Source organism: Diorhabda sublineata, chromosome 10 (assembly GCF_026230105.1).
Source record: "Diorhabda sublineata isolate icDioSubl1.1 chromosome 10, icDioSubl1.1, whole genome shotgun sequence".
NCBI classification, from domain to species: Eukaryota; Metazoa; Arthropoda; class Insecta; order Coleoptera; family Chrysomelidae; genus Diorhabda; species Diorhabda sublineata.
The window spans coordinates 7,162,065-7,178,701 of record NC_079483.1 but is presented as its reverse complement, the minus strand read 5'-3'; the positions used below and the strand labels follow the sequence as shown (position 1 = coordinate 7,178,701).

General features: G+C 30.9%; 1 protein-coding gene and 1 long non-coding RNA gene across 2 annotated transcripts; one reads left to right on the top strand and one right to left on the bottom strand.

The window, feature by feature from the left end:
• Positions 1-3,633: 3,633 nt before the first annotated feature.
• LOC130449347 (uncharacterized) lies at positions 3,634-6,094 on the bottom strand. Its single transcript, XR_008910434.1, has 2 exons — positions 5,489-6,094; positions 3,634-5,430 (listed from the first exon to the last, which is right to left on the bottom strand). It is a non-coding gene; the product is annotated as an uncharacterized LOC130449347 (long non-coding RNA).
• A 6,072-nt stretch (positions 6,095-12,166) lies between these two features.
• Positions 12,167-16,497, top strand: LOC130449346 (hatching enzyme 1.2-like). Its single transcript, XM_056787115.1, has 5 exons — positions 12,167-12,212; positions 12,425-12,616; positions 14,651-14,806; positions 15,989-16,159; positions 16,223-16,497. Exons 1-5 carry the CDS (start codon positions 12,167-12,169, stop codon positions 16,495-16,497), a joined length of 840 nt encoding a protein of 279 aa, XP_056643093.1.
• The last annotated feature ends 140 nt before the right edge of the window (positions 16,498-16,637 follow it).

Below are 16,637 nucleotides of genomic sequence, written 5' to 3'. Positions count from 1 at the left end.
GAAAGTTGGTACTTGATACACCTCATATGGATTTGACAATAGCAGCGCCATCTGTGTGTCAGTCACACGACGTGTTGTGTCATGTTTTATTTCAATTTCTACTTGTTTATTTAAGGATAAACAGCAGTAACTATATAGAAAATCTACACTTTAAATATTTTTTTAAATGTGTGATTTTTTACATATTTTTTACTTGGATGCCATCGTTTTTTTTAAACGAAATTTAGACACGATGTAGATTCAAAATTTGTCTACTAAGATCCAGAATCACTTTTATAAGGACAAAAGTAGCACAGGACCAGATTTGGAGAATACGGTGGATGTAGAAGCATTTCGAAGTCTAATCCATTCAAGTCTGTCATACTTTTGCATTGTGGTTGATGAAACAGTGCTTTCGTCGTTAAATTGAGTCGTTTTTTCACGATTTCGTCCTTTAAACGCTACATAATAATCCTTTCGACGATAATCAATGAATATTATACCGCGCGCATCCTAAATTACTGATGCCATAACGATTTTTGCGTGTTTCCACGCTTCGGAGTTTGTCCATCACGTTTAGTTCACTTGGCTGACTGTCGATTGGACTGGCGTCGTATACTGTCATATATCAATGCAAAAATTCGGGTTTATTACGATTGAACCACTTCAAACGCTCTTTAGAATCACCAATTGGTCGTTGTTTTTGGTCGATTGTAGGTTTTGAAAACAGCTTTCGCGTACCCAATTATTCAATTGAGATACGTCAAACACGTTCCTTAGATATCTTTAGGGTCTGAGCTATCTCAATCAGTTTCATTTTTAGGTTATCTAAGGTTATTTAGGGGAGTTGTTTGATGTTTTCGTCGGTGAGGCGACGACTACGTCCATCCTTGCAAACCACGGTGGATGTTCATGGAACAAAACGTTTATCGTACCAATATTTCGCTTCTGTAGTATTTTTTGCTAAAACTCACAAATTAATAGTACGGCAGCCGTTAATTTATACACGCATCTTCTGAACGGTTGTGGTAAATTGATTTAATTAATACCAGTAGCAGCAAAATTGATTAATATTATGACTATAATTTCGTTACTAACTATTACTCTGTATAGGAATTTTATTTTAACGGGTCAATCAAACAAAAATTTGGCACTAGTAATCCGATAGATGACGCCACGTTATAGAATATTTCACTCGATTAATAATTAAACAATTGACAGTAGAACATTGTTCTGTTTTAAAATATTGTTTATATTAGACAACTAATGAAATATTAAGTGTAAATCTTATAAAAGGTTAATTAATGACAATTAACGGGTTCACGGGTATCGTATTAATTTTTAGTTGCATTTAAATTTAAATTTAAAAATAACAATCGTATTAAAAACTTTGAAAATTGATTGTGATAAAAACAAGGTTGGTTCCTTTATATTATTGATTCGATCAAGTTGCTTGTAAATTTCGATTTTACCCCGGAACCATCCTTAAATATTTCCACAAGACGATGTCACTAACGCTATTGCTAAAGATATCGTTTAGATTTTCTTACGGAAATATTGTTATTAATATAAATATTTATTTCTAGCTTGTAAAATGTACAAATAATTCAATTTTAGGTGCAAATTTGTTTAAATAATTTTAGGTAAGCAAAGAATCCTCGTGAACCTTACAAGAAGTCACTTAAAAAAATTGAAATAGAGATTTGGCTTAAACCTGTATTTGAAAGTATACATTTATATGAAAAATGAGATATTAGAAAGAAATTATCCGTAATATAATCGTGAAAAAAAAAACAGTTTCGTATTAAATCAAAGATCCGTCTCTATTAAAAATTAATTGCTATATAAGAATAATGATATTTAAAAAATATTGTCATACGATACACGAAGTTTTTATCACGTTTTATTACAATTACGTCCAAAAAACTGGCAACATTGTAATAAAAACTTTCTACAAATATTGTCTAATAACTGATACACGTATTTATTTGTAGATTATCTCTCGTAGAGGGCGCTAGTTACATAGTTCGTAAAGTATTGTTTGCATCGTAAATTTTATCCCAACTTTAACGCAATCCAGTTTTATCCCTTAAATTCTACGTCAAAGTTCCTAATTTCTAAAAAAAATTCCCCAGCTTTTTCCCAAAATTTCGATTTCAGGGAAAAACATTTCAAACAACAAATGAAGCTTAGAAAAAATTCTTCAAAACCAAGTTATTCCCCAATTTTTCTAAATTTTGTACGGCGCATTTTCTGAAAATGCGAATAACGTAATTAACATTAACCCTTCCTAAGTTTCACCAGTCGGGGAAGTAAGTTAAAATATAAAAGATCTAATGCATTATTGTCAACTTTGAACAAAAAAAAATTAAACAATTAGATTTCTGCAGAGATATTTGTCAGCCAAAAGAATGGGTTTACGTGCAATATCTGTAAGGCCTATTTTGTAAACCTTTTTATGAATTTTTTTTTCTCTAAAATTGGTGGTTAGTAAAAATGTTTAAAAGGGGTAGGAGGACAAACGAAATTTTGTAGATAAAAACCCTTTTATAGTTTTTTTTTTCTAATCAAAGATAAGTTTTGGTAAAATTTCAACAAAATATTCAGAAATTGCGATCAAGCTTCACGTGGTAACCCTATTAAACCAATTACCTACGTTAAAAAATCAACAGCATTTTGTACTTACATACCGACAAGAAGATTTGGCGTGTCTTTGTTAAATTGACTTGTTGTAGACACGATTTTGCAACACATACAGATACTGATTCAAAGATAATAATGAAAATAAAAACATACTATACACACTCATCAAAACCGACTCAAAATATATTTGCGGAAATCACTTTACAATACACATAACCTTAAAAAATTAAAAAAAAATCTGTTATTTTCTTTTGCTTTTTATTTTGAACAATAGTGTTCTTGATCATACGTCAACAGCAGTAGCGGACGCTTGTTGCTCAACATACATTGTTGTATGTTCAAGTGCGGCCCTTCCCTCTTAAATTGGCTTAAATTTCCCTCACTACGTCCTTCTTCCCCGTCCTCTTCCTCATCTATGTCATTAACTTCTTGATTTATTACAGCTTGAATAATTTCATCATCATTGCTTACAATCCATTCCATAACGTCACTCTCATCAAGGTTGTTAGGATCACCTGTTGTAGACAATCGTTTAAGAACTGATAACATTGATTGGTTGTCATCTTGTTTCAATACCTGGGTGTAGTCATGGTGGTTTCATCAGGATTTGGATTTTCTCGTTGAGCCTTGTCAACGATTTTTTCTATATCCGGCCAAACCTTCCGCCAAGACTTTGAAAACGTAGATGAAGGAATCTCATCATATGCTTTAGCTGCCATATAAATGACGTCCTTCAAGTTTATAGATTTTAGGACCCGAATTAGGCCTGTCTCACTCTCATTGTCCAATTTACCTAAAATTTCGGAGAGATATTTTAAAATTTAAAGCATTCAATCACCCCTGGGTCCATGGGTTAGACATCTTCAAACTTGAAACATACACTGTATAGACGGTGTACTTTCTAATACAGTAAATACCTCCATCTCAAAGTTAGTCCAAGTACTTCTGGAACCATCCTCGTTTATAATAAACTATATTTTGCCATGTGTTTTGTCCATTGGTCGTTCAAAATTTGTTATTTTTTTTCTAGTACATCATTCATCTTTACTGACTTATATATAAACCATAAATCCACTCTTCTAATTAATTTGCATGTGAAGTAATTAATCAAAATATGAAATTTAATAGAGAACGAATCTTTGTTATAAAACAATAGATGATAATGAAACAAATTGGATAATTTCTTCAATGTTCTACGAGGAACACTAATTCTAAGCAATGATTGTAGGATCAAGTAAATTTATTGCTTGTACTATCAATATTATGAATGTTAAACCACAGTTATAATGTTGATCGAAAGCATCAGTCTGGACCCACATATTTAAATATTATTAATAATAATGTTTTCTTATGTTCAAAATAAAATGATTGTAGGTATACTAAAATTTGCAAAATTTATCTACATTTTAATTGCAGTTTATATCCGGGATGTTTCGCACAACAACTGACACACAGAAAATGAGTTTAGGGGTGTCCAAAATAAGACGATTATGAGGAATTTACCTTTATAACAAGTATCAAATCAATTTCTTTGGAATCGAATTAAGTAATGATAAGTAGAAGGCGATCGAATAGTTCCTGCAGATTAATTAGGCGTGACCTAACCTTTAGCTCTGCTCTGTGTCAGTTCTTATGCGATACACATACAATTTTTATTTATTTCAATCAACCAACTATTCATTTAAAAATCGCTTACTTTTCGAATTAATTCTTAATAATTGCTAGATTTAAAAGAAAATGGCTGTTTCCTTTTAAGTGCTTTTTGTCCAAAAAGTAAGGTTAGATTATTTTACTTCGAGTGTTTCCAAATTTTGGAGGAGACAACTCTATGCAGATAGTACTGAATCTTATTTATTTAAAAATTATTTTCAAAGAAATTTCACTAGCAATTGAAATAGTAAAAAGCCTTAGCAGTATACATGAAGCTCAATAAGTCTAACAAATAACTGAAGCTTCTTAGCAGAAAATGGTAGTGCGAGAAATTGATTTAAATACCATTTAAGCTAATATGATATTATTTTTATGAGACGAATCTTAAAGAAAACCGTCTTAAAATCTGAAATTTTGACAGATATTGAATTTTCACAGTATCTGCAAGTATACAAAGTGTATTTTCGTATTTAGCTATATATTATTTAAAGAAGAAAATAGAACATAATGAGCATTTATTAATGAAATTCTTCCAATAATTATACTTAATTAATTTACAACAACGAAATCTAATTCTTATTTGATACCTGTTGTTCAAAATTCGTCTAAGTAAGTTGATTAAATTATTATTATATCAAACAAGCCCTTTGCAAATTTTAATTTGTCAAAAAAAACATTAGAAACTACCTTGTAAAAATTGTACAATTGTCTAAACGGATATAGGGTGAACCAATAAAATGATTCGTTTTCAGGAACTGTTGGATATTGTTAAGAATTTGCAAACCTGGAGAAAACTAAATAGTACAGTAAAATAAGATTTTGGAGTTGCAACTCTCTCAATTTCGGCACACGTTTTTATGATAATAAGTATATGAAGAAAAAAAAATGTTTACCAGAAAATATGTGACGAAAGACAAAAATAAGAGAATGTTTTTTTTATAATGGTTTGAACATCAAAAATTTATTAAATTCCAACAAGTCCCCTGTTTTTTGAAAACATCACTGTAGAACTTATCCAGAATGTTCTAAACAAACTTAACCCAACTACAAGGTTCTTACTTGTGTTTTTTGAATCTGTACTTACTTTATTTTAAGCAAATTTTCCGGAGTTTCTTCAAAATTCTAAAGACTTGTTCGAAAGTCCTAAAGTGTATGATTCTACAACAATTCTATTATATTGTCTCTGGTTAAAGTTTATGATTTTTTTGCAGTGTACCCTTTGCTTTGTTTCTTCAGGAAATTGATGAGTTTTGTATATTTGTCGATATGAGCATCTTGTTTTATTGCGAGAATACTTTTAATTATCGAGAATGTAGACTATAAAGTAGAACATTTCCAGATTTTAGATTTTTCTGAAAACCACTTCATAAAGAGCTCATACTGTTTTTCGTATCTTGCACTAGATTTATCCGGCAACGAATTAAAACGGCCGCATTGCTTCTTCAAATCAGGTGGCGTGGATTCGAGCAAATCTTCAGCTCTGATGTTTTCTTTTTTATCATGTTATTCATTAATTTAGACAAAACTTCGGATAAAACAAATAATTTCAGAAAATTAAAAATTTAAGGTTATGCAAAATCATCGAAGTGAAACTGTCAACTGTCAACATTGAAGTGATTAAATTAAAGTTGTGTACTCCAGAGCGTCCCGAAAGTGTTTTGCAGTCCGGAATTGTCACTTTCACTACATGAAACACTCAATTGCAAATACATTTCTTGATAATCTGTCTTATTGGTTAACCCAATTAATTTTTATAAAAGAATTTAATGTACAAAATTATAAATACAAGTCGCTTCTTCTTTTCAATAAAATCGTGATGGGATCTAGACTTAGTTTAGGCAGTGTTTCCAATCTACCATCTATCAATGTAGACAATTCAAATACAATGAAATTTTGACATTGTTTCTACTGACTAACGTATAAGTTGGTAGTTTTGAATAAAAAAAAAATAGATAGAACAATTGCAGATTTATTCAAGCTACCAACGTACACAAAATCATCTATTATGGATTAATATAGGGGAAATTGCAGTATATTAATGATATATTTATTAAAAAAAAATCAATGCAATGTTAGTAAAAAATCATCTGTAATTTATATATGTTATTGTTTTTTTTTTCATCAACTTTTTATTGTTTGGATAGTATAAACTTTATAGTTTAATAGAAACTAGTTCGAAAGTATTTTGAGAACCATTCCTTTTTTATAAAAATATGACGATTTATGATAACTAAATCTTCTTCTACATCATACGTTAGGTCTTAGTTCTGTGTTTGCATAAATGGTTGCCTAGCTGCAAATGGGATGATAAAGACCAGCTTTCACACCATGTTGTTGGTAATCGTCCTGGTGGTCGAGATGCATTTGCCATTCTGTCCACGTGGTCTCTTCATTCCTTTAGCCGATTTCTGGTGATTTATCTTTTACTGATCTCCTATTCGCGTTGTTTGTCTTTCACCACCTTGTAATTACCCTTAACTCTGATCCACTTCTTAATATTTGCTATTTCCTTCATGATTCCGCTATTGTTTAGTTTTATTTTGAAAATAATTGTTTAATTTTCGAAATTTACTGACATTTAGGTCATAATCAGTTTCAGGAAACAAAACAACGTATTAAAAATAGATTAAATTCTCGCACTAATTTATTTTTCAAAACAAAAGCAGCTTGTTAAGTAACGATAAATATTTTACTTATAATTAACCTTCGATAGTGTGTTTTAATTGGTTTTAATTTAATTTAATAATTTACGCAACATTACAGTTAATTAGACGATAACAGTATTTGAAGGTTGTCTGAGCGATGAGTAACAACAGATCTTGAAAATCTTTTTTCAAATTTTAATTAGATAACGGATACACCGAAAATAATTATGAACGATAATTTATAACCCGAAGAAAAACAGTTTTTCCTTATATTCTAACTATAAATACATATATAAACTAAATTCATTATTTCGTTCAACTGGAGATTGGTAGAATCGATTTGTACCGGGGGCCTCGCTCGGTTCACTCGGAGGTTTCACACCAATAGTCTTACCTTTTATTTTCCAAATCATGGAAAAGATAAAAGATCAATAGTTATCATCCTCCCATTTTTTTTCTTTTTATAGAACATTTTTAAGCATTTCCGAATCCAGAATGATGATTTTCAATTGCTATTTTTTCGAGGCAATCTATTGGATCGTCCCCCAATATTTGACGACATGTATCCGTCAAGATGTTTGCAATAGTTGTCCATTATCACTCCCAACAGTTTTCTTTTTTCTTTTCATCGAGCCAAATCGTTCTGGATATCGTGGAATCACTTCTGAGTCTAACAGGATATTTCAACAATTCCCTCGGTAGCATTATAATCCTTTTCTCTAGTCCCAATTCAGCAAACCTATATCCCTCAAAGTTTCTCTCTACTTCATATCATCCAGGTACTCAACAGATGTCTAGGTTACGAATCTAGAGGAGCGGCATCTCGTTGCCACTTTAGATGTTGATGTTTTTAAAGCTTCTTGTTTGATTCACCACGTTCAGTTAACATTTTAATTGCAGAAATTTCCGTTTGAAGAATATTACTTTCAGTTTTGAGTCTCCACAACTTTTGGATATTCAATTCCTTTGAAAATACTTCTGTGAAAATTGATATTTCATCATCTTTTATGATGGAGATCTTTTATGAACAATTCTGCAGGTTTTTTCAGACGATTCTCAGTGCTGCTATCGTTCATATTTTCGTGAAATTCCTTTTGTTTTTGATACGAAGTTTATAAATTTCCATCACACCACCACTGAACCATAGATTATACTAGAGGTTATATTTGATGTATACAATCATTATTTTACCTTCGGTTGTGATTGTATTTGTGTTAAAACCTTTTTAGAAATTTATAGATGATGAATTTGGACCCATATTTGCATCCCATCATCACGTATTATCCAATATAGTTGACTGAGTCTCAATCCTAATTATTTACGCTTCATGGGCATGTTTGTTGGCCAACCAAGTCTCTTATCCACATGTACGTAAGAAATGACAGTTGAACGTGACAGTTGGACAAATGACCGTTAGACTGTATGAAAAGAATATTGATTACTATTTACTTTAATGCGTTACTGTTTGAACCCGATGAAGATGCGGTCCAAGTTAATTTACTGGATCTTGGGGAGAGGATAGGACAGCAATGTCATCTGCTAATGTATTATGAGGAAGATGTATAGAAATAGATACGGAATTGGTTCCAGTACGCATCCCTGGGGCACACCTGATGTAATCGAACGCAAGTTTGTAGTTGGGTATAGGAATTTTTTCTTGGAAATGCCCCTGTTTTGTAAATAGGATTTTAGGATAAGAAAATAGTTTTTTCCGATCTCATATATTATGTAAATTTGATCAAATCGCGCAAAATTGTGTTCAATAACTCAGTTACAAACATACATCATTTAGATTTATGTTAATTTGTGTTGTATTTGCTTTCTAAATAATTCGAACTAGTTTTGTTTTTATTGTAGACAAAACCGTAATAAAACGATAAAAAGAAAGAAAACACCCAAGAAAATAATGTACAAATTCAATGTAAAAGTCTTCTTTCTAAATTATTTTCCGTAGCCTTCCATTGTTTTAGGATGTGTTCGATGGTCTAAACTATTTCTTGTATAAACTAGGGAAAAAATATAGATAGAAAACATAAGAAAACTGAAGTGTAGTTATTATTTGTGACGACTTGGTAATTGGGATCCATAATACGCCCCTAAATGTCACTATTAACACTGGACTCAAACTCCCTCCGAATATCTGGGATTAATTTTAATTTCCAATACAACATTTCCTTCCGAAATTTTAGCATTAAGTTTCAGGCCATTTTGAATCAGGGCCGGATTAAGCTAGGGGTTTGGGGGGGCTATAGCCCCGGGCCCCAGGTCCAAGAGGGCCCTATCATTTGGAAATCATTCTATATTTTTTGATGTGTTGATACCACAAATCTAACGTATTGATATAATTTTGTGAATTTTTCCGGGTTTCCGTAATAACTTTAAGGGGGCCCCGTCATTATTTTAGCCCGGGCCTTATAAATCTTAATCCGGCCCTGTTTTGAATACATTTCATTGATCCAATATAACTCAAATATTCAAGATGACAGGATGGTTGGAAAAAAATAAATGAAAATTATATTTTATCTCGCCCTAAAATGATCCTCCAATTTAACCAATCTTTTTAATGATTGATATGATGTTAAATTTGATTAAAAGGATTATCAAAAACAGTTGATTATCTAGTTTTTCTCGTATATTTCTATAATGAAAATTAAAAAATATCAGTTTTTGGCATATTTATGAATCCCATTATATCTTACTTCGTCAAAAAAAAACAAAGATTTGTGATTTTAAGTAAATTGAATCAGAGTGTTTATTAGTGAATTATTATTAGTTAATTTGAACAAGAAAATTGTGTTTTTTATTGTTTTCTGATTGTTTTTATTTAGTCGAACATAATGTATAATGATGTGATTTATTTATAAGTAAATTTCATACAGAAAACATAGTAATATTTTATTTCGAACAATTCTCCCATTTGCGATATAACAAAAAATAAATGTATCTAAACCAACACAATTCCAAAACAACGACGCTGTGTCGATTGATGAATAAAAAAAAATTGAAAGTGGATGACCAACATATTCTGCAAAACAACCAAGATGATTGTCAACTATAACAAACTACGAATAGCTTTTATGTAGGTCGCGGTCTCAAAATATTGAAATAGCAGGGACGAACTGCTTTTGAAAATTAAATACCATCAAATTTTCACCAAATTACAAATTCTAATAGAAAAAAAATGCGTATACGTGGATAGTCTGAAAAGTTTCCGATTTTTAACCTTTTCAACCATTACATATATATTAGTAATAAATTAGTAAATAAATCGGATGGCTTTGAGTTTTTAATGATTAACCATGATAAGTAATAAATAAAAAACAACTTTTCCGCAAAAATAATAAAATATTTATAATAGTTTTGGAAAATAGAATCGACAAAATGAAGCGTTTAATCACGTGACTTTAAACACCAATTAGAAAAGCGTGACGTCACACCGCGCGAAACGCCATGTTGTAGCTGTCATTTTCGTATAAAGTGACCAAGTGACTTCGAGTTTTCAGCAATTATTGTTAAATTAATAAAGTTCGTTTTTAGTTCAATCTTGTAATACAAGTATTTTTTGCCATGGAATCAGGATTTAACAAAGCAAACTGCAGTAATTTGCCCGAAATTGACGCCGTTATGTTTGACGAATTTTTTACAAAAGTTCGCAGTGTTAAAATTTATATATGAAGAAGAAACAAAGTCTTATTTAATTAGTAGTTAAAAGTCGCATTTACTCACTGTGGAATGAAAATTCTTAACTGATTTTGAGGTTAGCGAATACAAAGTTTCAATAACTTTAACTCAATTATAAGTCATAACATTTTCTATGTTATGTGTGGTATATTATGGTAGATTTTGTACATTTATAAATAGATACATCGAGTTTTGTTTGATATTTACATCAAAATCATTTTCACAGAAATAATTTGTGGAATTTTTAACCACTTTCTTCGTATTTCTTTATTGTTTGAAATGTGTATGAATAATTTGTCTGGCGTTTTTTATAATACGAGAAATTCATTATTTATTAAAAAACACAATTGACTGTTATAAACAAACATGGCTGTTTCGCGAAGTGTGACGTCATTCGAGACGCCATGACAGTTTTGGCCTTTTTTCGCGGTCAATTTCAAATTTATTGCTAAAAACTCAAAATACTCACGGAAAAAATCTATTTTTCTTAAAATAATATATTTTTGGGGTGAAATAGATGCTAAGCTATAGTTTTAAACTAATTTCCAAATTTTGTTAACTAGCCTAATAGGCTAAGTAGTCTCTACTTAAGCTTTGAGATGGACAAATAATAAAAAATATCTATAATTGGATATGGCTTTACTGTTTTTACGAAAAATCGTCGAAATACGGTAGTTCGAGATGATCGGTAAACTGCTGATGGTTTAGTCTACGTCGAAAGTCATAGAAAATCATCGTACGAAAATGTTCGCGATGATTAAATCAATTTTTTGACCAAGACGAATCAATTATTTGTAAATAACTCAAATAGCATTCGTACGACAATACGTCCTGAGCTCTTCCGGCATTAAAAATGTCAAACTTTATGATGACAAAGTCAGATTTTACATATTCAATGCAGCGTTGCCATATCTCAAATTTTAACTAGCAACTTTCGTAGTTCTCGTTTTTTAGCAAAATTTAATGACAATTTCTCTCATCAGAATGATAAATAAGTCGTTAAATCTGATTATAAAGGGTTGAATTACGTTTCAATTCAGAATGTATTAAATAACCGATAATAAATGTTTTCTTCGTGCTTACACACCAAAAGATCCACCGGTAGAAAAGAAAAAACACGTTAAAGAGGTAATGTACTATTAAACTAAATATTCCCGCTTCCAAAAATGCTCTATTATCAGAGAAGTTGAGACAACAACTATTGTTTTATTTGGCTTATCTTGATACTGGAAAATGTCGATTTTGCAATATCAGATTATGCACTTTAATTTATTTATTTATCAAATATATCTTAGAATCCGTCTCTGTTGAATTAAAGAGGAAATGAAGACAAGACGTTCGTTCATCCACCAAATTGTTACGGTATTGAAAATTGAAATTTCTAAAGTACTAGTATCCGATTGACACTTCCTCAACGCGGTTCTGCCCTAGTTATTATTCGAAATTTAAACATGTAGGTGTGTGTGTGTGTTTGTACCCCTATAGCTAGCAAGATGAAGTTTATTACCACTAAATTGTCGTGTTTTTTGTTTATTATATCGTTTGGTTTCTGTTTTGCGAAATTTGAAATGCCTCCTGTTCCGGACGTGATGTTTCCACCAGTTCCCGATATCGGTTAGTTTATACTTCAAAAATGAATTTTTTCAATTAAAACTATTCCGTATCCTCCCGAATTACTAACAATATTATAGTTTTAAAGTTTTTTTAAAAAATATTAATCGAAAAAAAGTTTTTCTCCATAAATCGTTTTTCGAAATTAATTTTTCAAGATCAATTTAGTACATAGATAGTTATTTCAATAATATTTGCGAATTCATATTTTTTAGTCAAATCGACAAACGGAAAATATTTAGAAGAAGAATCTTTGGATCCAGAATTGTCTCCAGGACTGTTCCAAGGAGATATGGCTCTAACCAACGACTTTTATGACTATTGGAGGGTAGGAATTAAATTTGATAAATTCCCAGATAAATTGTGGCTTAAAGGAATCGTTCCTTATGTGATTAGTCCACTATATGGTTAGTAAATATAGACACACTGTATATAAAAAACAATAACCCTTATTACTCGATGTCAATATCTATTTAAACAAAATAATAACTCCAGTCTTAAATTTTAACGCTCGTTCTTGTATTTAAGCCTCAATTTAAACGCTCGTTCTCCTAGCTATGCCTCAATTTGAATGCTCGTTCTTGTATTTAAGCCTCAATTTAAACGCTTGTTCTTTTAGTTAAGCCTCAATTTGAACGTTCGTTCTTTTAGTTAAGCCTCAATTTGAACGTTCGTTCTTTTAGTTAAGCCTCAATTTGAACGTTCGTTCTTTTAATTAAGCCTCAATTTAAACGTTCGTTCTTTTAGTTAAGCCTCAATTTGAACGTTCGTTCTTTTAGTTAAACCTCAATTTGAACGTTCGTTCTTTTAGTTAAGCCTCAATTTAAACGTTCGTTCTTTTAGTTAAGCCTCAATTTAAACGTTCGTTCTTTTAGTTGAGCCTCAATTTGAACGTTCGTTCTTGTATTTAAGCCTCAATTTAAACGTTCGTTCTCCTAGCTATGCCTCAATTTGAATGCTCGTTCTTGTATTTAAGCCTCAATTTAAACGCTTGTTCTTTTAGTTAAGCCTCAATTTGAACGTTCGTTCTTTTAGTTAAGCCTCAATTTGAACGTTCGTTCTTTTAGTTAAGCCTCAATTTAAACGTTCGTTCTTTTAGTTAAGCCTCAATTTGAACGTTCGTTCTTTTAGTTAAACCTCAATTTGAACGTTCGTTCTTTTAGTTAAGCCTCAATTTGAACGTTCGTTCTTTTAGTTAAGCCTCAATTTAAACGTTCGTTTTTTTAGTTAAGCCTCAATTTAAACGTTCGTTCTTTTAGTTAAGCCTCAATTTGAACGTTCATTCTTTTAGTGAAGCCTCAATTTGAACGTTCGTTCTTTTAGTTAAACCTCAATTTGAATGTTCGTTCTTGTATTTAAGCCTCAATTTAAACGCTTGTTCTTTTAGTTAAGTCTCAATTTGAACGTTCGTTCTTTTAGTTAAGCCTCAATTTGAACGTTCGTTCTTTTAGTTAAGCCTCAATTTAAACGTTCGTTCTTTTAGTTAAGCCTCAATTTAAACGTTCGTTCTTTTAGTTAAGCCTCAATTTGAACGTTCGTTCTTTTAGTTAAACCTCAATTTGAACGTTCGTTCTTTTAGTTAAGCCTCAATTTGAACGTTCGTTCTTTTAGTTAAGCCTCAATTTAAACGTTCGTTTTTTTAGTTAAGCCTCAATTTAAACGTTCGTTCTTTTAGTTAAGCCTCAATTTGAACGTTCATTCTTTTAGTGAAGCCTCAATTTGAACGTTCGTTCTTTTAGTTAAACCTCAATTTGAATGTTCGTTCTTGTATTTAAGCCTCAATTTAAACGCTTGTTCTTTTAGTTAAGTCTCAATTTGAACGTTCGTTCTTTTAGTTAAGCCTCAATTTGAACGTTCGTTCTTTTAGTTAAGCCTCAATTTAAACGTTCGTTCTTTTAGTTAAGCCTCAATTTAAACGTTCGTTCTTTTAGTTAAGCCTCAATTTGAACGTTCGTTCTTTTAGTTAAGCCTCAATTTGAACGTTCGTTCTTTTAGTTAAGCCTCAATTTGAACGTTCGTTCTTTTAGTTAAGCCTCAATTTGAACGTTCGTTCTTTTAGTTAAGCCTCAATTTGAACGTTCTTTCTTGTATTTAAGCCTCAATTTGAACGTTCGTTCTTTTAGTTAAGCCTCAATTTGAACGTTCTTTCTTGTATTTAAGCCTCAATTTGAACGTTCGTTCTTTTAGTTAAGTCTCAATTTAAACGTTCGTTCTTTTAGTTAAGCCTCAATTTAAACGTTCGTTCTTTTAGTTAAACCTCAATTTGAACGTTCGTTCTTTTAGTTAAGCCTCAATTTAAACGTTCGTTCTTTTAGTTAAGCCTCAATTTGAACGTTCGTTCTGTTAGTTAAGCCTCAATTAGAACGTATTGTTGTATTTAAGCCTCACCCTATACACTATTAATTTTATCTCTGGATCTTTTAAATTTTTTTTCTCTCCAGAACCATCCGAACGAGTGACAATTTTAACAGCAATAAAAATTATCAATTTTATGACTTGTATAAGATTTGTTCCGTGGAATGGTACCAGCAAGGATTACCTTCTCATCTGGCCCATTAAGTATCCAAAAGGTTGTTGGTCTTTTGTTGGGCGTTTCGGTAAGTATACTTGGTATAAAAATATGTAAAAATATATCCAAGAATGTTTTTGGGAGGCATTAGATTTGACGAATACGTTTATACAAATAGTTTTGGGTAGCAGCCATAGGTGGCGCTTGCCATTGTACCATACTGTAGTTTCAATTATTTATTTCAGTACAACAAGAATTTACAGAATCTGTTTGAAATTTTTTCATTTATCTATTAACTTAATTTCCTTCCTGTAGTTACCAAACTAAATTCCTAAAATATTATAGTAAGCTCTTGAGAATCGTTAGAATACGTTTTAAACACTTGAACAACGTAATTACGTAAATAAAGGTCAATTTAAAAAGAAAAGAAAAATAGATTATCTAGTCTCGTTACAGAATTCAAACAGTTATCTAAACTCAATTAATAAAGTTATTTCCGTTCTAGCTTTAATCGGTACGAGAAACAAATTTCATTTAAAAGAAATTCGCAAATTTAGAAAAATATTTTTTCCAATAAAAGAAAACGATATATCGTCCATCAATACCAGAATATTATATTTCAATCAGAGATGGCGATAAAAGTAATAGAAAACTATTTTATCGGCCATTCAAATTATAGAGAAACATATTTTCTCCCAATCAGAGATGGCGGTATATATTATAGGAAACTATTTTATCGACTATTTGAAATCTACGAATTAAAAATATTGAAAAGAATATTTTCTCCCAATCAGAGATGGCGATAACCGTAATAGAAAACTGTTTTATCGGCCATTTATATTATGGACTATATATTTCCATTCAATCAGAGATGGCGGTGTATATTATAGAAAACTATTTTATCGACTATTGAAATCTATGAATTAAAAATATTGAAAAGAGTATTTTCTTCCTATTAGAGATGGCGATAGAAGTTTAATAGAAAACTGTTTTATCATCCATTCGAAATTCAGGAATTTAAAATGTTGAGAAACATTTTATTTTCAATTATTTTTTATTCTGGATCAAGTTTTAATAGACTTTTATTATCTTTACTAATATGGGGCTCTTCGAAAATACCAGATATTAGACGTTCCACAAAAATCCGAAACGTTGAAACTAGGACTTATTTGAAAAGTTTCTTTCATCATAAGTACTTATTTTGAGGTTCTCGCTACCTGATGTTTTAATTGTTCAACTTAATTGTTTCTGAAATTTCAAATTTCTACAGGAGGTGCTCAAATAGTCAGTTTACAAGCTCCCGATCGAAAGGGACCAAACTGTCTCGGTACCGAAGGCAGAGCTATACACGAACTGATGCATGCTTTAGGGGTGTTTCACGAACAATCCAGATGGGATAGAGACAAATTCGTCAAAATACATGCCGAAAACATTATTCCGCGTAAGAAATAGTTTTCGTTTGAAATATTCAATAATTTTGTTATTTTGAAATTTTCTGCGGCAGGTTTTAAATCGAATTTCGAGAAACAGAGCTTAGACAACACAACATACAGTTTCGAATACGATTATGATTCCATTATGCATTACGGAAGGTATTTTTTCACGAAGAAAAAAGGTAAACCCACAATAACAGCGAAGCAACCGCATTCCAGACCGATAGGTCAAAGAAAATCGATGTCGAAGGGAGATTGTTTGAAATTAAACGATTTGTATGGCTGTTTTAAAAATCCTAGAAAGAGAAGAAAATATTATAATATATGCAATTTTTTAGGCGTTTAACTATTATAAATCATTTTGTTTATTTATTAAATAAATTATATAGAAACGTTGTTTTCATTAAATATCGAAGGGTTCAAATGGGGTCGTTACTTTCTGATCGATCAAACTTATTATTACGATTTGGTTACCAAATATAATAA

What these genes read in the sequence shown, in the direction of transcription:
- LOC130449346 (XM_056787115.1), top strand. Translation starts at nt 12,167, where the DNA reads ATGCCTCCTGTTCCGGACGTGATGTTTCCACCAGTTCCCGATATCG. An exon ending in TGTGATTAGTCCACTATATG is followed by an intron (nt 12,617 to 14,650) that starts GTTAGTAAATAT and finishes TTTTCTCTCCAG; the next exon opens with AACCATCCGAACGAGTGACA. An exon ending in GTCTTTTGTTGGGCGTTTCG is followed by an intron (nt 14,807 to 15,988) that starts GTAAGTATACTT and finishes AAATTTCTACAG; the next exon opens with GAGGTGCTCAAATAGTCAGT.